This window comes from Phoca vitulina, unplaced genomic scaffold, assembly GCF_004348235.1.
Source record: "Phoca vitulina isolate PV1807 unplaced genomic scaffold, GSC_HSeal_1.0 scaffold13, whole genome shotgun sequence".
NCBI lineage: Eukaryota > Metazoa > Chordata > Mammalia > Carnivora > Phocidae > Phoca > Phoca vitulina.
Window position 1 is genome coordinate 44,921,332 of NW_022589716.1, and position 26,615 is coordinate 44,947,946.

General features: G+C 55.3%; 1 protein-coding gene across 5 annotated transcripts in view; it reads left to right on the forward strand.

Annotated features, from left to right (window-relative positions):
• The window catches only part of IQSEC1 (IQ motif and Sec7 domain ArfGEF 1), a 169,590-nt gene that overhangs the window by 92,933 nt on the left and 50,042 nt on the right, over positions 1-26,615 (forward strand). The window contains exon 1 of one of the 5 annotated variants that reach the window (XM_032412016.1): positions 4,117-4,286. The exons of 3 other annotated variants lie outside the window; for them this stretch is intronic. In XM_032412016.1, the coding sequence (XP_032267907.1) occupies positions 4,222-4,286 (65 nt within the window). In that variant the 5' untranslated portion in view covers positions 4,117-4,221. Of the gene's footprint in view, positions 1-4,116; positions 4,287-26,615 lie in introns of those variants that run through there. One more of the 5 variants, XM_032412018.1, reaches the window with a different exon arrangement.

Genomic DNA, 26,615 nt, shown 5'->3' on the forward strand with positions numbered 1-26,615 from the left:
AATCTTTGGAAACCCGATTACCCTTACCAGAGGCAACCACTGGTCCATGTTTCTTGGATCTTCTTTAAGAAATAGTCGATGGTTATATGATGCTATATAAGCACACTAGTGTTCTATATATTTTATTATAAATACTTATCACAATTTATTGGATTGTTAATCACAGTGTCTCATCTCAGATCATTTCCTATGTGTATGGTGCTGCCGCCATCTTGTTAATATAGGATTCCACTGATGGGCGTATTGCTGTGTACTTAACCAGTCCCCCCTGAGGGACATTGCATGTCTCCTCCTCCCTGTTCTGCTGTTACAAACAACTAATATCCTTGGACCTAAGTCTTTGTACACACGGGCAAGGAGCTCCGTAGGAGTCATTCCTAGCAGTGGATTGTCCCATCACATGGCCATCTTGTCTGAAGGTCACCTGGCCCAGCCCTATAGTTTTAATCACCACCTTCCCCCATGACATCTGGATTCTGCTCTTCCAGATCTTGTCCACGGCGGGCCTGCGCCAGGGCACTGGAGGTCTGGCTAAACAGGCAGGGTAGCTGGTGCCAACATGAAACTCCCTCAGAGGAGCCTGACTTATTGCAGGGTATACGAACTTTTTCTGTGGAAGGCTAGATATAAATATTTTAGGCATTGTAAGTCATCTATCTCCATTGTAACTCTTCAGCTTTGTTGTTGTAGCACAAAAGTATCTGCAGACAATACATAAGTGAATGAGTGTGACTCTGTTCCAATAAAACTTTTATTTTATTTTATTATTATTTTTTTTTTTAAAGATTTTATTTATTTATTTGACAGAGAGAGACACAGCGAGAGAGGGAACACAAGCAGGGGGAACGGGAGAGGGAGAAGCAGGCTTCCCACGGAGCAGGGAGCCCGATGCAGGGAGCAGGGAGCCCGATGCAGGGAGCAGGGAGCCCGATGCAGGGAGCAGGGAGCCCGATGCGGGGCTCGATCCCAGGACCCTGGGATCATGACCTGAGCCAAAGGCAGACGCTTAACGACTGAGCCACCCAGGCGCCCCAATAAAACTTTATTTTAAAAAAGCAGGCAGGGGCTATGAGCTAGGCACAGCAGGACTTTGGGGCTTTGAAAGAAGTTTTGTATTGCTGGACGTATGGTGTGCGTGGAGGGGGCATGATGAGTGGCGAGGGCTGAAGAGGTAAACCTCAATCAGGGCACACAGGCCTGGAGGCAGGCTGTATGGAGGGCTGGCCTTCATCCTGACAGCTCTGGGAGAGGGACTGCAAAGGTTGGCCTTACGGGGTGGGGGGTGGGGGTGCTACATACATATCTGGTGTCAGAAGCCAGGGGGATGGGGATGAAATTGGGTCATGACACATGAAACAGGCCAAGGCAAGCAACTTAGGACTGAAACCCAGGACGGCACAGTGGAACTAAACATTTTCATGACTTTCTTGAATCCTGTACCCCTATATATGAGCTCCTACTCATCCCTCAAGCCTCTGCCCCAAAGTCCCTTCATCTTTGGGGCCTCTGTGGGGCAGAGTTACAGGCTCCTTCCTCTAGATTATCATAACATCATACTAAGGGACACTTGTCACATCAGTGTCTCCCATTGAGGCCTCAGATGACAGGCACAGAGTAAGCACTAATAAATGCTTACTAAGTTAAATTAAACAGCAAGATGAATTCTCCAGGGTAGATGTGGTCCATGAGGGATACTTTACAGTTGAGAAAACTGAGACTCAGAAGGCTAAGCAATTTGCCCAAATGGAACATGTAAGAATTCTGCCCAGTCTAGTCATTTTAGCAGAAAAATTGACTTTCTCTGCCTCTCCAGGCTGGAACTTTGTTGTTTGCCTCACAATTCCCTAAATTATTAATCTGTGAGGCAGTTAACTGAGCAGAAGTAAGAGGCACACTTTGTAGGGAGATAAAACAAAACAAGAGAATTAAGAGGCATTTGGTTTCCAGGGACTCCATCCTCTGGTATTCCAAATGCTAACAGGGAAATTCAACCCCCTTCTTCTAAATCCCAGCAGGAACAATGTCGCCAAGACCATCCTGGCAGGCGGCTAGGCCGTGGGCCTGGACAAGTGCCTGGAATTCTTGGAGAATCCAGGTCGTGAGGCTGTCGGTCGGAGCCTGTTTCTGGAGTGCTCCAGCAGCTGGGCTGGGGGAATTCTCTTGGCTCCATTTATTGCAACCTATTTTTAGAGGGCTGTTCAAGCTGGGGTGGGAGTTTTCCACCCCCTCCCCCAACTGGATGATTTCAAAACTATCCTCTCCTACCTCCCCCTCCCCCCAGCCAGGATGCAGAACGTGGTAGCAGTCTTTGAGCAGTGTGTGTCAGAAGTCTTCTCCTTCTGGAAGCCTTGTGTGTAGGTGCTTTTGTCCATCTTCCTGATTCTAGCCATCCTGGTGGGTATAAGGTGCTATCTCATCGTGGTTTTGATTTGCATTGCCCAGATGATTAGTGATGATCAGCATCTTTTCATGCGTTTATTGGACATTCATATATCTTCTCTGGAGAAGTGTCTGTTCAGATCCTTTGCCCGTTTTTTAATTGGGTTATTTGCCTTTTTATTGTTGAGTTGGAAGGGTTCTTTATATGGCATAGATACTAGACCCTTAATCAGATATGTGATTTGCAAATATTTTCTCCCATTCTGAGTCTTTATTTATTTTTAATGTAGCAAAGACAACATCAGAAGCAGAGAGGAGAAATGTGGAGACGGGCAGTGAGGGGCACTGGATTCCTGCTCAGCCTGTTGCCTGGGAACCCTGGTACACTAAACTGGATCTAGGGATGGCCTTTTCCTGTGCTGCAAGCTGGGCCAGCCCAGCCCTCTTCCTTCACTGTCCCCCACCCCACTCCAGTTTCCCCATCTGGGAAAGCACTCATCATTAGGCTCTTGGCACCACCCCCTCCAAATGAAAGACTCAAAAGGGCACAAGAGGATGTCCCTGCATTAGTGGCTTCCTACTTCTTCCTGACTTCTGCAAACGTGCCAGCTGCCTGGCCCTCCAGGAGATGGACTTGCAGGTGGGGCAGGTGGGGTTTTGATTGTGTCTGTGTCCGCTTGATGTCTCCCAGCCACATTTGGGCATTCCACAAGTGTGGGTGCTGGTCTCTATTCCTGCCTTCATGAAGCCCAAGGACAGATAATAAACAAGTTAATATGCAAATTGAGAACAGCAAGCCATGATTGCTTATAGTAAGGAGAAATGAGCAGCCTGGAAGAGAAGGTGAGGGAAAACCTCTTAGAGTTAACCCATTTAAGGTGAGCCTCAATTTCCTCTTCTGGAAAATGGGGCCACTAATAGCTCCACCTATATCACAATGTTGTCTTGAGGACCAAATGTAGGTAGAGAGCTCTAATAGGGAAACAGGATTACTCTAAGCCAGCCACGGGGGTCTGAAAGTTGTCTCTGGTGGGATTGGGTGGGCTTAGGGAAAAAGAAGCTGCTTTCATCAGATCCTCACCCAGAAGTCCCCAGATGGGCGTCTCCAGCCTCAGGATGGAACCCACTTTTTTCTCTGGGGCAGGAGCATCAGAGCCCCGGAGCCATACCATCCCGGGAGCAGAGGTCCCATTTTATAAACTTCGGCCAAAGTGAGGATTGGCCAAGATTGGCGCCATCAGCAGAGTTGGCTGGTTTGGGTTTTGTATTTGCTGTGCTTACAAGTTGGGAAGGAAGATATGTATATTTGAGGAGTCTGTTTTGGAGGGAGTGCGCAGACCTCCCAGAAAAGGGCCTAACTTGTAGGTACAAGGGATGCTGTTGCGGAGAACTTCTCCGCTGCGATCCTCCCGACTTGGCTCGGCTCGCCCCACCCCTGCGCGCAGCCCCGCCCCATCGTGCCCTGCCCCCGCGCTTCCCCACGAGGCTCCGCGCAGCCCCGCCCGCCGGGCGCAGTCCAGCCTCCGGCCCCGCCCCTGGCCCCGCCCCCTCCCGGGCCACATTCCTCCGGCCGGGCCTCGCTCTGCGCCAGGCGGGCGGGTGGCGGTGGCGGCGGCGGAGGCGGAGGGGAGGGCTTGGCCGGCCTGGGGCTGGGACTAGGGCCGGGAGCAGCGGGAACCGGCGGGCACTGGGCCGGGCGACCCGAAGTGGTCGCGTGGCGGGTGGTCAGGTCTCCCGGTGGTCGGGTGTCGGCCCCGGGCTGCCGCCCCGGCGGGAGTCGGCCGCGCTCGGCGGGGCCTGGGTCCCGGGCGCTCGGCCCCGTCAACTCCCGCCGCGGCCGCCATGTGGTGCCTGCACTGCAACTCCGAGCGGACCCAGTCCCTGCTGGAGCTGGAGCTTGACAGCGGGTAAGGGACCCGGGCGGGGCCGAGGCCGGGGGTGGGGCGGAGGGAGTGGGCGCCGGGGTTCGGGCGAGAGGGCCTTGGGGAGGGGCTGCACGGAAATGGGCTGGCGGGGCAGGGTGGGGGAGCCAGCAGAACCCCAGCCATTGCACAGTTGGCGTGCAGTATGTTGTGGGTTTGTGAGAGAGCCGGGTGCTGTGTTGTTGTGCAGTGGTTTGTTAGAGCCTGCCGGGGCTGTACGTATAAGTGTGTGCCAGAGAGGCTGCGGGGATGGGTGTGCCGGAGTGCGTGAGACGGTCAGGATGTATGTGATGAGGGCCTGTGTGTGAGAGAGGGAGGAGGGCTGACGGGGTGGAGTGTGGCTGTAATCGTATGTGTGCAACCAGACCCGGGACCTGAGTTCGTGCGTGTGAGAAAAAGAGATGCTGTCAGGACAGGTGTGTGTGTGTGTGTGCGTGCGGGCATGTGCATGCTCGCTCCCAAGCGACTGTCGGGATGGGAGCTTGTGTGTGGGTGAGTTTCCGTGGGAGAAACTGATGCGCGTGGGTATCCGGCGCCAGGCGGGAGCCAGTGGACTGGAGTTTGTGAGTCGGAGTGTGGCCGGCGGGCGTCCGTGCTTGCGTCTGGTTGAGGCGGGCTGAGGCTGCCAGGGAGTCTTCCTGTGGGCCTAGTTAGGCGAGTCCCTGGGCCTGTATCCAGGGTTACGAGTCAGCTCTGTCAGGGAGACCCTGGGCAAGTGTGTGTGGGGACGAGGGATTCGTTCCCGGGCTGTGCGCAGGTGGTCCAGGTATGCTTGGGGGGGAGGGGGGGCGGGGGGGGGGGCGACCCAGGAGTGCGCTGGGGAACCTGGAGTCCTGGGGAGGTTGAGATCTGTGTGGCTCCTGCTGTTGTGTGAGTGCGGCTGTGAGGGGTCTGCTGGTGTGATTGGGTGTGTGCGTGTTTTTCATGTGCCTGGTGTGGTCAGGGATGGAGTCTTGACGGGGGCGAACGAACGTGTGTCCCAGAGACCAACCCTTTTCTGCTTTGGGGCCTGTGGGTGGCTGCCTGAGAGTCCAGGGGCCAGTATTTATGGAAAGAGAGTGTGTATGTGCTGGGAATATCGATTTCCTTGCTTCGCTCGCCAGCACAGCTGCCCCCTGAGCTGTGTGCAGGCCCCTTGGAGGAGCCAGGCTGTGGGGCGGAGAGGATTTGTTGACAAGCTGACTTGGCTTGTGTCGGGCCCCCTGAGGGTTGGGGGGAAGCCCACCTGCAGCCGTTTGATCTCTGAGTTCAAAAATTCTGCGGCGTGTGTCTGGCAGTTGCACTGAGAACATGCATGTGGTCCCCTCTGCCCCCTCCTCACCCCAGGGGCCTGGGATGCTGGGCCTGAGGCTCCGTGTGGGGTTGTGGGGGTGCGGTTCCCAAGAACCCGTCGCTTCTTGTGTCTGGGACGGAGGCTGGGCAAGCTGCAGCTGCAGGGCCAGCTGTCTGGAATCGGTGGCATGAGTCCGAGAATGGGGGGTCACGATATTCATATCGCACACGTGCTACTGTCTTACGCAGCTGTCCCACCCGGTATCGCATTTGCATTCTTGTCCTTGTGGTTCTGGCATCCCCATATCGCAGGAGAGCAAACTGAGGCTGAGTGTTAAAGTCTTGTCGGCACCAAGGCTCGGCGGTTTACGGAGTACCTGCTGTGAGCGTTCCCTGTCTAGGCACTGGGGACATAGCAGTGAGCAAAACTCAGAGTGTTTGTCCTCCCAGGGCCAGCACAGTCGTGGGGACGCAGTCGGCATGCTCCACAGGCGACGACTCTTCTGCTCCCAGCTGAGAGAGACTGAGGGGTGTCCCTGGTGCCCCTGCATTAGGACCTCTCCAATATCACCCTTCCAGTTGGGATGTCCATAGTCACCTCTTTGGCTTATTTCTCAGTCCTGCATCCCTTCTTATTGGAAGTCCTTCTTTGTATCCAACTCTAAATCTTCTAGCTGCAGGGAAGCCTGCTTGAGTCCTTTTGTTGTCAGGGTTGGTGGTGAACAGCTGCTCCCCGAGTCTCAGAGCACAGGCCAGGTGTCCTGGAGATTGAGAAGCCCCTCTTGGGCACAACCCGAAGTTCACGCGTCCGCCTCAGAGCAGGTGGATCACATTTGCTCCGGAGTGCCTGGGATGCAGTTCCGAAGGGGGGGGGGGCAGAATCAGCCCAGCTCCTGGCCTGCGGAGGCTTAGCCAGCTACTCCTTGGGCTGGCCACCTTGTCCCCCCACGCAGAGTCCTCCCAGCTGGCCATCTCTCCTTCTCCAAACCCAGGAAGGATCCAGCATGCTCCAGAGACCTCAGGAGACCCCCAGTGTGTAACAGGTCCAAGATGACCCCCTCCAGGCACGGCCACGGCACCTGTAAGCACAGGCTTCTCCCTGATAGCAAGCATGACGCCTTTGCGTGGCAGCACCTTGATGCTCTGCTGTTTGAGACTCGGGGCAGCCCAGGTCTCTCCCCACCCTCCCTTTCTGAATGGGCATGTTAAGATAGGGAATCCAGTGACCTGACTGGGCTATTACAAGGGGAGCCTGGAGTAGAACCCAGATGTTCTGCTGGAGGGCCTCTGGAGGGCCCCTGCCAGCCCTGCCAGGATTTTCAGGCTTTCGCTCAAGGAAGTTGGACTGTGGACTAGCTGTGCTAATATTTACACAGCTTCAGTTCAAAAACATGGACAGGACTGACAGCTGCAGTCAAACCGTGTGATGACTGGGCAAATAGGTGTTTCTGGAAGGGATTGAACAGGGCCCCGTGGGCTCCGGGAGCTCAGGATATGTGTGTGTGTGCCCGCGCGTGTGTGCGGGTGTTACCTGGCCGGACTGTGTGGAACGAGGGATCTTGGTTGGCCAGGAGAATCTGTGAGGCCAAAGCAGCTCAGGGCGTCAGCAAAGAAGGGCTCAGGGAGGCGAACACTTGGTTTCAAATCCCAGCTCAGCTTTGTGACGTTATGCCAGTCACATTCCTCAGACCACATTCCTCTGAGCCTCAGTTTCCCCCTCCGTGGAAGGGAATGGTACCCTGCTTCACACAGATGCTCAAGGACGTGTCTGACAGCCCTCGCACTGCTGACCAGCCCCAGGCCTCCAGTCCGAGCTGCGATTGTCTAAGTCAGCGCTCTGCTCTTCCCGCTGCCAGTGACCCATGGGATTTTCTTCCTTCCCCTTTTGTAAATTTCCTCTGAATTGTGATGACACGTGGAATATCTGCCCAGTGGGCTTGCGGCAGGCTGGAGGCCTGGGGAGAGCTCTGCAGAGGTGGCCCAGGTCCCCTGTGGAAGTGTGTGTGTTTGTGCTATGGGGGAGGATGCTCAAAGGCTGTTGAATGTGATTTATCATTTGTCCTCAAAAGCAAATCATAATGACTTTAAAGGCCATTAAGGCTCTTGAAGAATTAATTGGTGCAGCCTTGGAGAATCTGGCCGCTCCCACTGCCTGAGCTGCTGCCGAGGAGCAGTGGATGGTGATTATGGTGGAAAACATGGCACGGTGCCACCTGGACCTGCCACTCCGCTGGCTGCTGTGGCCGTCCCCCTAGTTGGGCAAGTGCCCCTTTAAGCCCTGGGGCCTGTGTGCGCTGATGCCTGCCCAGCACAGCGCCCAGCCACGTGGTAGGCACAGCCAGGCATCAGCGAGTGACTGCACCCACGGATGCACGCATGCTCTCCTGGGCTTGGGGGTGCTTTGTTCTCAGGAGAGATGTGTACGACCCACAGGGCACCCGTTGTTGCACTTCCTATGTTCCTTTATTCACTCACTAGCTACTGAGCACCTACTTTGTGCCAGGCCCTGGGCTAGATGTAGAGGCACCAAGATTAATAACGTGAAACCGTGTGTCACAGAACCCAGACAGGCCTTGGGGGTCACACAAAGCCTACTCTGCCTCTTCCCAGCTGTGTGGCTTCGGTGATGTGGCCTCCCCTGTCCGAGCCTTGATTTTCTCATCCATGAAATGGGGCTAAGAAGTATCTCCCCGGAGGGCATATGCAGCTTTGCCTGGTGATTCCTACCTATTCAATGCCCAGCAAACCGTAGCCGGTAGCCAGCAACACCAGCCTCATCACCACCTCTTCTCTTGAGAAGTGACTACTGAGTTAAAGGTAGTTCCTCACGGTCTTTTTTTGCTGGTTTCTGGAGCTGTGTGGCTTTTTGTATAATCTCTTGTCATTGAGGGGCTAAGGCATGATCCTAGCTGTTCTCACTTGAATATCCTTTTATGCTTTATTTGCACGTAGCTGTGGCTTCCCTGCTCCTTGATGGAAAGGGTCATTCCCTTTTATTTCCTTGCTTTGCGCCTTCCTAACATGGTAACCATTTAATCGGAACTGAAGGCCCAGATGCAGAGCCATAGCAAGAGTCCCCTCCTTGCTTGTCTGGATGGGGAAACTATGAGCACATTTGTTTTTTCCTCTCTGTTCAAAGGTCAGTATAATAATAGTAATCGCAGTGGCTGCCATTCAGCTCTGTGCAAAGTACTTAATTCGCAGAGCAATCTGTGAGTAAGGGCTTCTGTCCCCACTTGGGGAACAGTTGGGGGACGGTTATGTGACTTGCCCAGGGTCACTGGCCATAAGTCTCGGAGCTGGGATTTGAACTCAGTCTTCCTGGCTTTGGGGTCTCCGTTCTTCGTAGCCAGGCTGTGCCTCCTCTGGAATTTAAATAATCTTTAGCAAAATCTGTCACCATCATAAATGGAGCCTTTTGTATCTTTCCCAAGCCATGGAACAGGTAGGTGTCTGGTATGCCCTGGCATCAGCATTTCCAAAATGTTTCCAAATGCCCCAGCCTCGGGCTTTGGTTTGAGGACCACCCTCTGGGCTCTCCTAGTGTCTTGCCAGAACCCACAGGCCCCAAGAGCTGCTTGCCCCTATGCTCTAGCCGGATTCTGAGATAGTGCCCTTGGGCCCTGAGCACTTGTGCATTCTGAGAGTGGCACACTTGCCCAGGCCAGCCTCAGCAAGGAGCAGGGTCTCACAGAAGCCAACGGCCCCCAGACTCTCAGCAGGACCAGTACAAACACAACCAGCTTCTGCATGGGGAGGAAACCCAAGGCCAGGGCCTTTGACGTCATTAGAGGACACACGTGAGTGTGGACTGCTGAACTTGCTCCCATGAGAGAGGAGAAGAACTGTTAATAAACTGGAAAATTTGGAGGAGTCCCCATCTACGAGGCAGTCTCCTCATTCAGGTTCCCCCAAATCGCCTATTGGCCGAGTTGGTCCAGGTCTGTCCACCAACATGAATACTTTCCTCCCAGTGGCTGTTTTAAAAGACAGAAGCAAATGGTGTTTGCTTTTTTATTTCTGGCCGAGAGGCTAGGCTAGGTGGTACAAGATTGAAATGCGTTAGTACACGTGAAACATTTAAAACAGGTGCCTTATCGTATTATAGTTAAGTGTTCAATAAATGTTTATTATTATAATTATAATCACTGTAGTTGTTACTATTTATCCTGATTATTACTAAGTTTGGAAGGTCTCTCCCTCCAGGGACCTGAGAAGAGCTCGCTCTAACTGGCTGTTGGCATTCAGCCTCCCTAGAAGCTCTGGCATCAGTCACTCCTCCCATCCCCTTTCTGGGCCTCAGTTTCCCATCTGTGAAGGGGGTGAGCTTTATGATGCTTATGGTCATTTGCTGAGGGAGGGTGTTTGACCCAGTGTTGGGGGGGGACAGATTCTGTGGCCAGCCTCAGTTTCCCCATTTGTAAACCGTGGGTGACAGGAGGAGCTCATGGAGTTGTTGTTAATCCACATGAAGTGCTTAAAGGGCACAGTTAATACCTGAGAGGTGGTAACTTTTAGCTGTGACATCAGGGCGGCCGAGTCCAATTGTGCTGAAACTGGACCGTGGTACTTGTTCAGGGGAGACGTGTTGCTAGACAGGAATGCATCGTCTCTCCTTCTGGCCACAGACGAGGCCAGGGGTAAGAGCAAGAAGGAAGAAAAGGGGTGGTAGCTGGGGGGAGCCATGGGAGGGTAGGGTGCTGCTCACATGCGAGGTGGTGGTGACTGGGAGCGAGACAGGTTGCAGACTTGGTGACAAGTGACTAAAGCCCATAGTCATGTGCATGTGCTTGTAGCCCACTAAGAGAGGGTAGTCCAGAGTGTTTGGGCAATCGCTTTGCCCATGGATTGGAAAAATTGCAAAGCAAGGTGACTTGGCTCTCAGCTAGAGTGAAGGTTTCTTAGGATGGGGCAAATGGCTTGCTCCAGGGGTAACGGAGAGACCCTCTGGGGACACTTCAGGAGTAGGGACACTGGGGCTGATGCCCCAGCCCTGTGGCCCCGAAATGGGGCAAGGTGGCAGTGCCCTGGAGTTCTCAGCTGGTGGCCCATGCGGAGCTCTGGTACTTCGGGCAGCTCTGGCATCCTGGTCCCACCTGGGGCTGCCTCTGGCGCCTAATGGGGCTGAGAGCTGCAGAGCCTGGCTTCAGGACCCTCTCTGTGCTGCTCTGTGCTCCCCAGCCTGGTCCAGCCACCAGACAGGCAGCTGGCTGCAGTGGAAAGACAGTGGCATTTGGGTTGGAGAAACTTGGCATGAGTCACAGTTCTGCCCCTCTCTGAATGAGTGGCCTGGGCAAGGTGGCCCCTTCTGTGAGCCTTATTGGTCAGGTGGGGATCGTAGAGGGAGAGGTGATTGTGGGTAGCAGACACAACAGGTGCCTAGTACGGGCTGGCAGAAAGGGGAAGAGGGTTCAGCTGGCTTTGGGTGAAGCCACGACTGTTTTTGACGGGTCTAGAGTTGATACTGGAGCTGGAATGGGCTACAGAATAAAAATGATAATATCTGACACTTGGGTGCCTTTGAATTTTACACACACTTACCTTATTTGAACGTCCTCAGAGACTTCGACGTGGTTGGTATTATTCCCACTTTACAGACAAGGAAACTAAGGCAAACGTGAAAATATTGTCCGAGCTCTGCAGAAAGTAGATTTGGTATTCTGGTGAGTGTATCTTTCCTGCTCCCTGACATTGTTGGGGGGTGGGAGGCTTGGGCCTTAGAATGGAGGGTGAAGCAGGGGCAGGAAGGTAGAGGAGTGGGAGAGAACCTGCAGGACCCCACCGGGCCCCAGCCCTCGGATGGGCGCAGAGGTGCATTGGCATTCGGCAGAGCAGACAGAGGACACCCTTGGACGCTCAGGCAAATGGCCTTGAATCCCAGAAACAGTTTGCCAGCCCCGGGAGGTCATCTGGGTGTAAGAACTGTCCTCCACAGTCCCTGGGATGATTTTCCATGGAGAACACGAGAAAGGAGGAGCTAGAACAGTGCCGGGCTTGTAGGTGTTCAGTAAATGCCGGTCGTTCCTATGGTTCTTATTAATTGCTATCAATTACCGTTGTTATTCCTGCCATGATTTCCCTGGGTAGGCCCCGGACTGGACCCTGAAGTGCAGTAAGTCCCATGTGGGGAGTTGGAGAGGAAGCGTTTGGGGAAGCGGCTCTTTCCCCTGCAGTTACCAGAGGAGGAAGAGGAGGGGGAGGTGTGGCCACGCAAACTCCAATTCTCTGTTCCTTTGGGGCCATAGACTTTTCTAAGAGCCATAATTTAAATGGGCAGGGTTTGGGATTTTGTTTTTGTTTTCCTACTTAGTAAAAAATGGCAAAATGACCCGGGAAGACCTTGAGGAGGGTAACGGATTCTTAGCACTATTTTGAACCTTTCCTTATGCAACCTTTTAACCATACACAGAAGTAACGGGCAATTGTATTTCATTGCTCCCAGACTGTTTCAAAACACATACCAGACATTTTGATGTTTTTGATCAGGGACCTGTCCAGTGGGGGTGGAGATGTCGAGTTGCTGGGGGTGGGTTCCTGGGATGGAGCCGTAAAGTTCCCCAAACAGCCCTTGGCTGCGTTGGCCCAACTGGGGAAGCCGGAGCCTGGTCCGGTTTCCCAGCCTTGAAGACCAAATGATGCCTGCTGCATTCAGGGAAGTCTGTGTTGGAGGCCCTGTGTCTGCAGGTGGCCAAGGGAGGCCAGGCCCGTGCATCGCCGTCAGGCAGGGCTGTCCTGGGGAAGGGCTGGCGTCAGGTCAGGAGTGCCCCAGGCATCTGCCTTTCATGCCTTGGCTCCCTGGGCAGAACTGGGCTCTCTGTGAGTGTCCCCACAGACCCTGCCTCTACTGCCCTCATTGCCCCTTGCCTGGTGGTAGAGCCGGTCAGTGGCACCTGCCTTTGCCCCGAGACAGGTTGGCCCCTCACCTCGCTTGGCCTCTGGACACACCCTGAGCGCTCTTCTCTGGCTTAAGAGACCAGGCCCTCCCGGGTTCTTCCCACCACACGTGTCAGCACCGCGGTTCCCTAAGCCTCTGCCAAGGCCCTCTTTCCTTCTCGCCACACGGTCTCTTCCATCCTACGGCTTCTAATGGTGCCGCTTTTGGAGCCTGGCCCATAACAGGTGCTCAGTAAATTTTAGTTGCAATAGCTATATTAGTTGTAATATTCTGATATATTCTTAGGAATATATTATTACTACCCCTAACATCTTACACAGTGCTTGGCACGCAGAGGGCCCTCAACCAAGTTTAGGTAAAAAAAAAACAAAAAAAAACAGGCAGGAGGCCTGAGTCCTATCCCAGTCCTGGCTCTGAGCAGTGACCATGCCCTGTCCACTCACCCCTCGCTCTCCTCAGGTGCAGATGCTGGGGTTGGGTCAGATGGTCGGGTGCCTACCTTCCGAACAAAGGGTGCTCCTTAAGGCTTTTTCCCACTGTTGAGTACTCACAGCCTTATAGCCCCTCCCTTCGTCCCCGGGGCCCCTGTGCACTGTGGGGAGCAACAGTCCTATGTTGTGATAGTAACAACAGCTACCCTGAGCACTTCTGGGTGGCAGGCCCCAGGCTGAGGATTTGTGTCTGCATTATCGTTTGACTGTGAGGTAGATAATACCCCCATTTAATGGCTGAGAAATGGAGGCACAGAGAAGTCAAGTCACTTACCCAAGGTCACACAGCCCCTCTCTGCCACATGCCAGACAAGCAGTCTACAGGGAAGGGCTGTGTGACAGAGCTGCAGGTGTGGGAGGTCGAGGGGGGGTGGCATTCCCTACCTGGGGCCTTCATCCTTCCCCCAGACCCTTTCTTCGTGCCTGCTGCCGTGCTGCAGGTCCAGGTCCCGAGAGCGCAGGAGGAGGGGGGTGGGCAGACGGGGGGGGGGGGGGGGTTGCCCGGGGGAGGGCGGGGCCGGCGGGGGGGGGGGGGGGGGGGGGGGGGGGGGGGGGGGCAGTGAAGTGCTGGGCCCGGTGCCTCGGTCAACCTGCCCTCTCCTCACCCTGTGTGGGAGTTGTGTGGGCCTCGGTGAGTTACGCGGCCCCTCTGTACGCCAGTTTCTCCATCTGCAAAATGGGGAGAGGATTCAGCATCTGCCTCAAATGGTAGTTATCTGCAACACCCAGAGGGAACCCTAATGTAAACCCTGGACTTGGGGTGATCCTACTATGTCAGGGGAGGTCCATGGATTCACAAATGCACCATGGTGGGAGATGGGGGGTGTTGAGAGTAGGAGAGGTTATGTTGGGGGGGGCACGGAGAATATGTGAAATCTCTGCTTTCTGCTCAGTTTTTCTGGGAACCTAAAACTGCTTTAAAAAATAAAAATCTGTTCTAAAAAGTCATTATAGGATGCTAGGGGTTCGTTCGGTGCAAAGTGCTCAGAGCATCTGTTGTTATTATAGTATTCTTTGCACCATCATCAGTTCATCCAGTGATTCATTCAGTCACTTCATATATGGTTTTGAACAGCTGGGGACACAGACGCTAAAATGCGCCCCCCCCCCCGGGGTGAGCTCACAGTTGGGCAGTGAAGTCCTGTGGGCTCTCGTGGGCTCTGCTCCCTCTGCCATGGGGTACCGAGTGTTTCGGGGAGGGGAGCAGTGCACGTTGCCACCAGCCGGAAGTCACAGCACCATACGGCTGCGGCATGGGGGTGGAGGGGGTCAGCGGGATGGACAGCAGGCTGGGAGGTGGGCAGGGAGCCTGTGGGAGGGGAGTGTCAGCGCCACACTCAGAGGTTTGGACCATGACAAAGGTTTGATGCCATAAAAGACGCGAACAATTTGCATTTTAGAAAGTGCTTTCTGGCAGTTGAGGGTGGGTGAGTGCAGGGGTATCCCCCCTTGAGGACAGTTTAATGTTGGTGCGGGTCTGGGGTGGGACTGGAGAGCTGGGCGCAAGGTTGTCCCAGGCTCCACAAGGCCCGCATGCTTGGTCCTGGCCAGCAGGGTGGGCCGGAGGCAGCAAGGCCAGCACGACGGGCATCTTCCTTCTCTCTGCCCACACTCTGTCCCAGAGCCAGCTTCCCCAGCGTGTGCCTCCCGCCCGGCACTCCCGGGACGTCCCTGGGGCCCGGCCCAGCCCTGTCTGCTGGAGCCTGCCACAGAGAACTGCTTTATTTGAGTCCATTTTGCGCGTATGGAAATAACTAGAGGCCTCTGTATTTAATTTGGCTCAGCCAGGAAGATTTTTGGCTGTGTGTATGTGTGTGTGTGTGTGTGTGTGTGTATTCTGAAAAATCTTTTCGAGTGAGCCCCAGGGTTGGAGGCTCTGGCCGTCTTTATGCAGTCAAAACCAACAAGGACTGGCCTGGCTTAGCTGGGGGTGACCGTCTGGCAGAGAGTGGGCTATAGGAAATGGCAAAAAAAAAAAAAAAAACAGGGAAGAGGGTGGTGTCGTACACAGATGAGATCATGCTCAGGGAAGCTGTTTTGTAAACTTTGTTGCTTGAGGCCAGGTAAGCAGTGGGAAGGATGAAGGGGAAGGGGCTTCTGAAAGTATAAAGCTCCATACAGATCCACAAGAGACATTTCTGGTTTCCCAAGCAGGCAGTGCCTAGTTTGGTGTTGGGTTAGAGAACACTCATCCCGAGCCCCTCTTTTTGGCCTTGGCAATCCCAGCAGAGTCTCTCCATTGAGCCCTTCTTCTCTGAGCAGCAGTGTGTGGTCCACAGCAGAGACAGCCCCACGTGTCTACACAGGGGTTTGCAGTTGGCCAAGTGTGTCTCCCCCACCCCCCAATTCCCACATTCCTGTTGCACAAGCGGGGCAGGAGAATGATACCCACTGCAAAGATGAGACAGCCAGAAGCCCAGAGAGGTGAAGTAACTTGCCCCAGGTCACTCAGCCCGGAAGTGGGAACCTGGTCTCGACCTGGTCTGATCTCCACCCAGAGCTTCCCCACACACTCTGTGGGCATGTCTGGAGCCACAGGGGCATCGTTCCAGATACAGAGACAGGCAGAGGGGGCTTCCAACCCCAGGAGACCACCTAAGAGTCCAGTTTGAGAATAAACACCAGGTATCCAATGGCTTTTCAAATTATATCTTGACCGTATGGAAACTGAGGAATGAGGACATCTGGAAAATCGGGGCTTGGTGGCTGTGATGACCATGTGCTTTTGGATCGTGACCAGTGTGGTGGCATTACTTCGATAGAGTCTTGTAAAAGTTAAATGGAGAATGCAACAGAACAGAAGCTCCTTGGCATTCCCACTAGTTATGCAAAGCTGTGGGAAGGCTTGGATCCTGCCCCTCGGGACTTGGTGTTCTAAATCAGGTTCCTTGGGAATGACTGAGCCCAGAGCTGCAGATCAGACTGCTGTTCTTTGAGAGGGGTCCTCTGTGAGCATTGCAAGCAAGTGCAGATGCCTTCAATAGGCAGGAAGGTGACCTATGGGGGAGGAGTAGGCAAGTGTGGTGGGCACTAGGGAGTGGTGAGGACTGGGGCAGTGGAGAAGAGCATGTGCCATCTGGGGGTAGCTATCCCCAGCTCTGTCTGTCATCAAGCAAGACTATAGGCCCAGTACAGCCAGATCCTTAACTGTTTCTCTCCCCAAGGAAAGTCAGAAGTCTGGATTTTCATTATAAAAAGCCCCTACATGGTAAATGTTGGCCATTTATTGCAGTGGGGGGAGGGATTGTTTGCTTTTTTAAATACTCTTTGGGCCTGGGAACTCTGTATGGAGACCTTGTGAGCCCCTTGCATGGAGGCGCTCTGTCTTCCAGAGAGCTCTGTGAAGTCTACAGTGTCCGTATGAGGAGTGGCGGTATGGGCATCGAGCCTCCCACCCAGCTGTCCCGGGGACAAGGCCCAGGGTCCCGGATGGGTGGGCCTCACCCCTGCCTTGGTCCTGGCCCGGATAGCACTGGGGAGAATAAAGGGCTTTTTCACAGCCTGTCTATGGAAAGGCTGCCCGTCCTGGGTTTGACTGCAGGCCTGGCGTTCGAGGCCTGATTTTCCTCTTGGTTTGGGCCTTATCCCTGGTTTGGTGCTCCGGTCCCCAGACGTAGGGTGAGCTCCCAGGCAGCTCGAGGACCTCTCTGGGACTCATGGTGATGCCACTGTGAGTGGCCCCTCCCCAGGCAGAGGCCCTGGCCGGGCTTGGTGGCAGGGTGTTCACGCCGGCCCCGGGCCCCTGCCCTCATGCAGAGAGTCATGGCTCTCCTCAGCCAGCTGGCTTCCAGCCGAAGCAGCAGTGCACGTTTGCCAACCTGTGGTGTGAGACTCTGCTCCTGCTTCCTGTCTGAGGCCCCGCCAGCGCCAGCCTGGCCCCACAGGCCTCCCGGGGTTGTGGGGGGTGGGCCGAGGGGAGCTGAGCCAGGGGTCCCCAAGGGGTGAGACTGCATGAGGCCCCTGTTCCTTTGTGACTCGGGGTCTGGAGAGCAGTGCTCTGGGTTCCGCATCCGTTGAGTATTTCCAAGGCCCAGCTGCCAGGCGAGGGAGCGAGCGTGGACGCAGATCCCTGTCATGGCTGTGCCATGTGTCAGTGACCCAGCAAGCCTCCCTCCCCTCCAGGCCTTGGGCTCCTGCTTCCAGATGACAGAGGAGTGAGCCCTGCCACTGGAGGGGAGTGGACCAGGGGCCCAGGCAACATGCCAGGGGACAGTGGGCTAAGGGGGCGCCGCCCAGGGTGTCTGAGAGCAAATCAAGAGGGGTTCGGTCCTACGGCTCCTGGTCCAGGGGAGAAGGTGAGACGGGCGTGGTTGTGGGGATGCACCTGGCGCAGAGCTCTCCGTGTTTGAATGCACGAACAAGTGAGAGATGCCGCTTCCCAGGTGTGTGTGGGCTCCTTAATCACTGGCAGCATCACTCATTCGTTCCTTTGTTCATTCATTCATTCACCCAGCAAATACTGACTGAGCTCCTGCTCACGCCAAGCCCTGTTTGCGGCCCTGGGGAGGCCTGATAAACAGAGGCAGCACTGGCAGCCCCACCGCCACCCTTCCGGATCCCACTTTCTCCTGGAGAGAAGGACTTACAGATCAGAGCGAAGGGAAAAAGGTGGTCAGCAAGACGTGCTATGAAGGGAACCAAGAGTTCGACGTGCCAGGGGCGTGGAGGCACCTGTATACAGATGGAGAACACCCCTTTTCCTTCCCTCCTGCCAGGGCGACCCCTTTCCCCCACGTCTGCCATGCTCCGAGCTCCAGGGCACGCCCTGTGCAGGCCCCCGCGCACCACGAGGGGCTCGCCTGGCCCTGCGCTGGGCACCGTGTTTCTGCACAGCCGAGACCCTCTTCCCGATGGGAGCAGCCAGAGTCAGGAACATTCAAGGGTGATGTGCTCGCAGGTTCTTGGGGCTGCCCTCCAGCGCCTCCCTGTCCTGTCCCAGGACCCTGAACTCCAATCTCCAAGGCCCCCTCTGGTCCTCTGGGCTGTTTTAACAGCAGTGACTCACAGCCACGCCATGGGACAATCCAGCCCGTCTCCAGCAAGGGCAGACAGATGTTCTTGATGCTCAGGAGTGAGGCCTGGCCTGGGGAGATTGGAGCCACCACCTCCCCGGGGGCCGGAAAGATGATCTTGGAAAACATGTTGACAGGGCGAGGGCCTGGCGGCATGCGCTGGCTTCACGGGACAGCAGACTTTTCTCCTTCCCTCTGGCTGTGCGCTGATGGGAACACACCCCATCTGAGGATGAGCACTGCTGAGGCCCCTCCTGGATAATTCCCTCTAATTAGGCAGAGCGTTCGTTGTCTGCAGGGCTCCTTGCCAAGGCACCGTTCACCTGACTCCACCACATTGCCTCAAAGCAGCGGCCAGCCCCCCACCCCAGGCAGGTGGGAAATTGAGGCTCAGGGAAGCTGGGGTTGGAGAGCCTCACCATCACTCACATCATCACGGCATCAGGATGGAAAGTGCCTTGCAGCGCCGTGCAGGGTGCTCGGGACCAGAGGGCAGGGAGCAAGAGTCGGTGCCACCACCGTGCCCCCTCCAGCTTGGGCATCGTGCAACGCGGCCCCTTTCCTGCTGTGCTCGAGCAGTCCAGGAAGACTCCGCCACTCCTAACTGCTGCCTGCTTCTCCCCGTGCCTCCTGCCCGCCCCGCAGGAGCCGCTGACAAGCTGGGGGAATGCTGGATGTTGGTTCAGTAAGCATGGCTCTGAAAATAGCCTCCCGCTTTGAGAAGTTCATTGTTCCGAGTCCTGTATTTTTATACATATATTAAAAGCCACTTCTGGAGGTCTTGGTGCCAGGTAATTAGAGATAACGCTGTAGCCGGGAGGTGCATCTGGGCCAGAACTTGTCTCGGCCTCGGCAGGGCAGGCCTCAGGGTGGGAAGTTAGCAGGAGGGGGTTTGGCCTGGAGGTTAAAGGGCAGTCAGCAAAGAGGGAGCTGGGCACCCATGCTAGGGTTGCTCTGGGAGCAGCTGTTCTGGGCTCAGGGGCCACCTGAGAGGTCTGAAGGTCACAGAAGCCAAGAGGTGTGGGGATGGAGACCAGGGGTCAGTGGTAGGGGCTGTGGGCCCACTCCCTGCAACGGAGCACAGGGCTGGAGGGAACCTCCCATTTTCTCTTGGTTAAGACTTTGGACTCCTGAAATTGGCCCTACCTAAGCCCCGGCTTGCTGGTGGGAGGGGTCGGGCCCCCTCAGCAGCCCACTGACCCCCTCCTTGCCCCTCAGGGAACAGTGAGACCCCCAGAGGAGGGACCCCAGCTGGCTGCATCCTCTGCTGCCAGCTTAAATCTCAGTGACCCCAGCCCGTGCCCAGTGCTGCTCCTCCCAGGGCCCCCCACTTCTGTCACCGTTCAGATGTGCCTGGGTCTGTCCCAGCTTTAAAACCAGTCTTCCTTGGGCGCCTGGGTGGCTCAGTTGGTTAAGCGACTGCCTTCGGCTCAGGTCATGATCCTGGAGTCCCGGGATCAAGTACCGCATCAGGCTCCCTGCTCAGCAGGGAGTCTGCTTCTCCATCTGACCCTACCCTCTCTCGTGTTCTCTCTCTCATTCTCTCTCTCTCGCTCTCAAATAAATAAATAAAATCTTTAAAAACAAAAAAACAGTCTTCCTTGCAGCCCCCTTCAGCTGCCACCCCAAGCCCCCACTGTCTTCTCAGACACCGTCCTCCAAGGCCTTTCCTCACCCCGCCAAAGCCTGACTTCTAACCCCTCTCTGTGCCAACCTTGCAGCGCCTTGTCCCTGCTCTCTGCTGCCTCAACTACTCTTCGGTGACTCTGGCCTCACCAACTTGGCATCAGGACCCTGAGGACTCCTGCCCTTCCTCTCATTCCTCCCACAGGTGTCTTCTGGCTTGTCACCATCTCCCACATAGATCTCTTCTTCTGTTCCCACCTGGCTGCAGACAGCGCTGGCCCTGCATCCTTCCCTTCTCACTCGGCCTGCAAGTTCTGGTCCTGCCTGCCCTCCGTGCATGCCACACTGAACTTCTCCATCCCCTGTGGACGCGGCGGACACCCACCTCCTCCCGCTCAGCCTTCACCCCTCATGGCCACACGGTGCTCCTCCTCAGGTCGTAGCTGTTGGTGCCTGCCTCCTAGGAGGCCTCCCCCCATCTAGCACCAGGGCACGGGCTCCGCTCGCCATCCTGCAGTGCCAGACGCTTCCTCCGTTACTATTCCTAACACGAGCCGTCATTATTAATTAGTTGCATCCCCCAGTGTGCCCACGAGGACAGGGCTGTGTCTGTCTGTTCACTGCTACACTCACAGTGCCTGGCAGGGGTCTGTCACCTAGTTGGCATTCGGTACATGTTCACGGAATGAAGCGCCAGAGTTCTGTGTTTTAACAGAATCTAGAGTCTGTGGTTTAACAGAATCTAACAGAATCTAGTGGGGAAACCCCAGTTCTCAGGGCCTGACACCCAGACAGTCACATCCCCACATATAGTGGTATGGTGGCACTATAAAGAGAAATGAAGTGGGGAAGAATAGGGAGGGCCAGGGAGGGGTATGGCTTTTAAATGAAGTGAACCGAAGGAGGTGAGGGAGTGAACCAGGTAGACATCTGAGAGAAGAGACACCAGGCAAAGGGAAAAGCATGTGCAAATGTCCTGAGGTAGGAGTGTGCCAGGAGTACAGAGTAACAGTGGGGCTGGGGTGGGGTGGCCAAGAGGGCATGGAGGGAGGGGGTAGCAGGAAGAATGTTTGGGTCTTATAGTCTTCTGGGTCACTCTGAGGATTTGGGCTGTAGATCCCAGTGAGGTGAGAGCAGAGGAGGGACATGGTCAGAGTTGTGTTTTAACAGGATCCCAGCTGCTGTCTGGAGAAGGGTGGAAGGGTGTAGTAGAGAGGCTGTGGCAGCAACATAGGGAAGAGGTGAGGGCAGTGCAAACCAGGCTGGTGGCTGGGGGCAGGCCAACGGGTCAGATGTTGCCCCTGCAGTGGGGTGTAAAGAAAAGAGACTTGCCGGGAGCTACTCTCAGATTTTTGGCCCGAGCCGCTGCAAGATTAGCGTTGCTCTCAGCCAAGGTCGGGGAGGCTGCCGGAGGACCTGGCCTAGGGTTGGGGGAGCACAGGAGCTCCGTGTGGAGCCTGCCTTTGAGAGGTCTACTCGTCATCTAAGGGGTGGTGCTGGGCAGTCAGATGTTGGGGTTTTTTGGTGCTTTTGTGATTACTGTATATCCTCATTAAAGCAAATTGAGTAACTAGTTAGAGCAGGAACTCCCCACCCCCACCTCCACCTCCACCAAGCCCTGCTGGGGCATCTCTTGGATTATCCAGAAAGCTCATCACCTCCCTTGCTGTAGATACGGAGCTCCTGGTTAACCAGCCAGAAGTCACGTTGAGCATGTGTGCCTCATGTGGACTCACACCCTAAATCTTTTCACAACCCCGGCCCCTCCGTCCCAGGCTTGGCCAGTATCTGGAGGCTCTCAGCCCAGGGCTCAACCTCTCTGCCTGCGTGCGTCCTGGGGACCCATTGCCGTGGCCTCTCCTAGAACTCTCACTGGCTTTGCAGCCTAGGATCGCGTCCCTTCCTGCTCACCACTCACTCCTGAGGACACTTCCTTCTGGTTGCGTTCGTCCTGCCCCTGCCCCCCAGGGGAGATGCCTAGCCACTCCTCCCAGCAGGGACAGAGCTTTGGGGTGTTCCTGGCTGTTCATAAGTCACCTCGGTCCCCGGCAGGCATCTGTCCTCCCAAGAACCACTTACCAGGTGTGGTCCAGCCTGTAAGGCTGTAAGCATCTTGAAGCTGCAGCCTTTCCTCTACCTCCTCTCCCCACCCCAACGAGGGAAGAAGGTGTGGAGAGCCTCCCTCACTTCCCTGGGGAAGTCTTCTCTGTCCCCTTCTTGCTGGGCATACCAGCTGTGTGTCCCTTTACACATTCCCTCTTCCCTTGAAACATGCCCCTCTGTGTCCTTGCACCCTGCTCCTTATGGCCAGGCCAGCCCTTGGGGGATGCCTCCTGTCTCCGGGGACTTTTCACAGAGTGGGAAGGACTCGGAGAATGTCGCACAGCTGGGTCCTGGCTCTGCCCCGAGCTCTGCAATCTTGGGCAAGCCACGAGTCCTTACTGAATCTCCTCAATGGGATCATTGCAGGGATTAAATATGTGGATGTGGTTTGTGCAAGGGCTCCCATGTGGCACAGTGGGTGTGTTTGTGCAGTGACCCGCCCTGAGCCACAGCAGTCCCTGAAGACTGGTTTTCTAGACCCTGTTGGAACACCTACACTACCCCCTGAAGCAGCCCCTTCCCCAATAGCTGAACTGCTGAAAAACTCTACTTCCCTGAAGCTGCCAGGCTGCCTTCACCCTGCCTCTGGTTCCACAGACCTGCCTGCTCCCATTGCCCCAGGATGACCCTGCAGAGATCTAGGGGTTGTGGCTGGTCCCAAGGCTGCCTTTCTCCAGCTGAGCCCTCCCTGCTCTTCCTCAGAGGACATGGTCTCCTTTTCCTTCCCACCCTCACCTCCTCCCTAGACCCTGCCCTAGTCTGTCTGCATCCTTCCCCGAGGACCTGGAACAGAGCAAACCATCCCCTTCTCTGGCCTGAGTGATAGACCTCAGTTAATATGGCCTGGGTAGCAAAGAGCTATAGAAGCTCCACAACAGAGTATGTGAGGGCTGGGAATGAATTGTCCCTGCTCTGGCCTAGACTCCCTTTCTGGAAATCAGAAACCCTGAGAGCAGAGCATGGGGGAGGCCACAAGGCCTGGAGACATGAGGGGCATCTGTATTTCAGGAGGCTGTTTGGCTCTGGCCTGCGCAGACTGCCAGCAGTCAGTGTGGACCGAGGCTCCTCGCATGGGCATTTAACCATGGGCAGGCTTTCAGAGCACTCCTTCCTCCAGCGGGGGACCCAGCCCACTCTCAAGAGAGCGGCTTCGCCATGTGATATGACCATAGCTGGCCGCACACACAAAGCCCAGGCTTATTTCTCTCATGACCATGCACAGCCCCAAGACCCCTAGGCTCTGGACCCCAACCCTGGATCCCCAGCATATCAACTGCATGCTTTTCCTCGGGGCAGCCAGTTGGCCGAGACACCCACTTGGGGTCAAGTCCTAGCCCTGCTGTCCTGCAGGGGTGACCTTAGCCCAGTGACTCAACTCCACTGAGCCCCAAGCTCAGAAGGCACAGCTCCCTCCTAGCTCCCAGGGATGGTAGTTGGGTCATAGGCTATGTCTGAACACTCAACACAGCACCTGGGCTGTGTTGAGGAGAGTTACTTACAGAGGAGAGTTACTGCTGCAAACCCACCCGGTGTGTGTGCACGAGTGTGCATGTGTGTGAGTGACTGAGAAGTCACATAAGCACAGTGAGTAAATGCGCAGACTCAAGCCACACTGCCTGGGTTCTAGCCGTATGACCTTGGGGTTGAGCTTAACCTCCTCTCTGTGCCTGTAGGGTGGTTTAGAGAACTGAGTTACATAGAACACTTGGAAGACCACTAACTATATACACATTAGCTGTTACTACCATCAGCATCATCGATGTTGGGGCGAACAGCCAGCCCCCTGACAAGAGGGTCCCTGCTTCCCCCGTGCCCCCTTGCCTCTCTGCCCAGAGCCTCCTCTGACTAACATTTTTCTTGAGAAAAGTCATTCATGACTTCACAAGCCATAATTAGAGACATCCGTGGCCCGAGTGGCCGAGGGCCCCCCGGCCCTGACTCACTCCCCAGCTAGAGTCAGGACGTGGCGTCTGGGCCATGGGGCCCGGGTCGCTTTCTGGGACTCTCCCGCCCTCCCTAGGGCCTCATCACCAGTGACTACGGCCCATGGCCGGAGGCGGCTGTCCGCGCCAAGACAGGCCCTACAGCAGCCAGAGGCCAGAGGTGGGTGACCCTGGCTCGCACACTGGGCCTGTCTGCTCCCCACCTCTGGCTGCCGGGACGTGTAGGTTAGGCCGGCCGGGTCAGTCGGAATAACCAGAGCCGGCAAGTACAAAGTGCCTTTTATGAGCCAAGCAGTCTTTTAAGGACTTCCTCTGTGTTAACTCCGTTAAGCCTCATAGCAGTCTTGTGAAGTCGGGACTCTGCCCCCATCTTACAGGAAAGGAAACTGAGGCATAGAAGTATTCCTGCCCCTGGTCACACAGTTGGTAAGCGGCAGAACCCAGACATCTGACTCAGAGGCTGCCATAGGGAGCCTGTCCAGCCCCCTCACTTGGTGGAAAGGCACAGGGATACTGCCGGGGAAGAGGGGAACTTTTCAAAACATGTTCTTAGTTCTTATGTTTTTCATCATCCTTGGGCAGTCAGAAACTCTAGATGCTGTTCTGTAGTGATCCAGCCATTTCCCCCACATAAAAACCACACACACACCAGCCTCCAGCAGAGGAAGGCATGTTGGGAAAACTGGAGAAGGGGAGGAGGAGTTTGGGGTCACTTTCCAGGGACACGGCTCCGAGTCCCCAGGCCAGCAGGGGAGGGCTGGGGACACATCTCTGTGTAGTTCCAACTATCACCTGGACAGCTGTGCTGGGCCGGGCCCACCTCTAGAGCCCCATTGTGCATGTGTGGAGCTTTCTCGGCAAGGAGCCAGTCTCGGTCCCTGTCTTTGCAGGACCAAGCCCCACGGAGCAGGCTCTTGGGGGTGGGTGGACCCTCACGCTCTCTTTCTCCAGGTAATCTACACTGTGACAGAGTGTGGGAATGGGGGCCACACTAGGCAGGGGGTGGCCCCATGCAGGAAGTAGGATTTGAGCCAGGACCAGAGTGTGGCCCCTCAGAGGTAGACTACTCCAAGTGACGGGCAGGGGGGAGCCACAGGGTGGGAGTGCACATTCAGACAGTCCGTAGCAGCTTCTAGCAAGTATAGGAGTCCTTTTGCTCTATTTCTGACAGGTGTCTGACCTGCTACAGCTTGCATACTTCCAGTGACAGAGAGCTCACCACCTCCCAAGCAGCCCTGACCACGTGAGAGCATTCTTTCGTCAGGTTGGGTGACCTTGGTCATGGTTCTGTCCACGGAAATCTGCTCCCTCCTCCTCTTGTCAGCCTGTCAGAGGCTTGATGATAGGCATCATCTCTCCCCTCTGGCTGCTTTTCTCCTGGCCAGGCAGTCCCAGCTTTTGGTGAGATGTGGTTTCCAGACCTGAAGGTTTATTCCTGGCATACTGTAATTTGGGGTTGGCAAGTAGAGTTCACGCCACGCGCCCGCTGGGGTCAGTCACGTGGAGCACGGGGTTAGAAGATGTGCGGGAGGGAGTCTGATCAATTAGCAATGTCGGCCAGACGAAAGTGGGGCGAGCAAGTGCCCCCGGTTTGTGATCTGCACTCTGGGGCTCTAGACGATCAGTGCAGCACCCAGACACGGTCCTCTGCGGTGATCTGACACCCGTAGCGGGCCGCAGGGCTGTTTTGGCTTCTGGCTTTGTATTAATTCGTGTTAGCGACTGGCTTCCCAGCCGCGTCACAGCATTGGCTCATGTTAAACTTATGGTCAGCCAAAAAATCTTGTCTTTTTCCTTAGAACAGCCATCCGTCTTCTCCCCTGGGCTTGACATTGTTTCCATTATATGGATATATAAGTAATTTAAATCAATCCCTTGTTGACGGGCATTTAGATTATTTCCAAATGTTTATAATTAGAACCAACACTGCAGTGAAATTCCTTGTATTTACCTCTTCGCAGATTTGCTTGTTTCCTTAGCGTGAATATCTAGAAGAGGGATTACTAGACCAGGAGCATCTTCGGAGAGTGCTGGGCAGCAGCCACCCAACTGTCGTAGAATGTTCCAGAAACTCTAAACTGTCAGGGACTGTCAGGCCCTTGGAACAGGTGCCCGCGCCAATCCCTGATTTGCATATGGCCCAGGCCTCTGAGAGAGCCCACAAATGCCGTTGTGTGGTTTAGGACCCACTACAGTGTTCGGGCCTGGCTGATGGACAAAGGTTGTGGAAGAAGCTTCCCCAAGGGAACTGACCTGGGTGATGAGACGGTGAGCTCCAGCCAGGAAATCACTGTGGTGAAGAAGCAGTGTGCAGGGTGGGCTGCTGGTGCAGGGGGCTTGGGTGGCAGCAAGGGGGACCGGGGGGGCTGCTGGGCCAGGGCTGGTGGTTCCCTGACCCCCAACTCCCTGCTGTGTCAGGCGTGGACATCATATAAAGCAAAGATCTATGGGGTGTCTGATCTGCTGTGGGGAGGGAGAAGATGACTGTTCTGTTCACACTCCCCCAGGAAGGAACTGGGGGCAGAGCTGAGTCCTAAGCAGGACGGGGGGCTCGGGGTTCAGGGTGTTGCTGTAAGTAAAGCATCTTTATGGGTTCTGCCGGAGCCGCTGCCCAATCGAGTAGGTTTGATAGCGGTTTCTAGCTAGTGCTCTGAAAACGTTACACCAGCTTAGACTTCTGAAATGCCTGTTGCTGCCCATACTCGTCAACACTGGGCATTTTCACTTGACAAAAATGATATTTCTGTGAACCAGCTGTCTGGTGCAGATTTCAAGACTCTCTTTTTATGTCTAATAGTGTGTAGCTCCTGATTATCTTCTGGCTTACGGTGGGTTCTTAAGCTACATGCAAGCACTCATGCATTTCTCACTTTTGTCCACTCCTGTACTGGGGGGCAGTGTCTGTGATGGGGTCATGCTGGCTGCAGGAAGTTGGCCTGGCCATTTCGGTTCTGATCAGGGTGGTCTGAGGC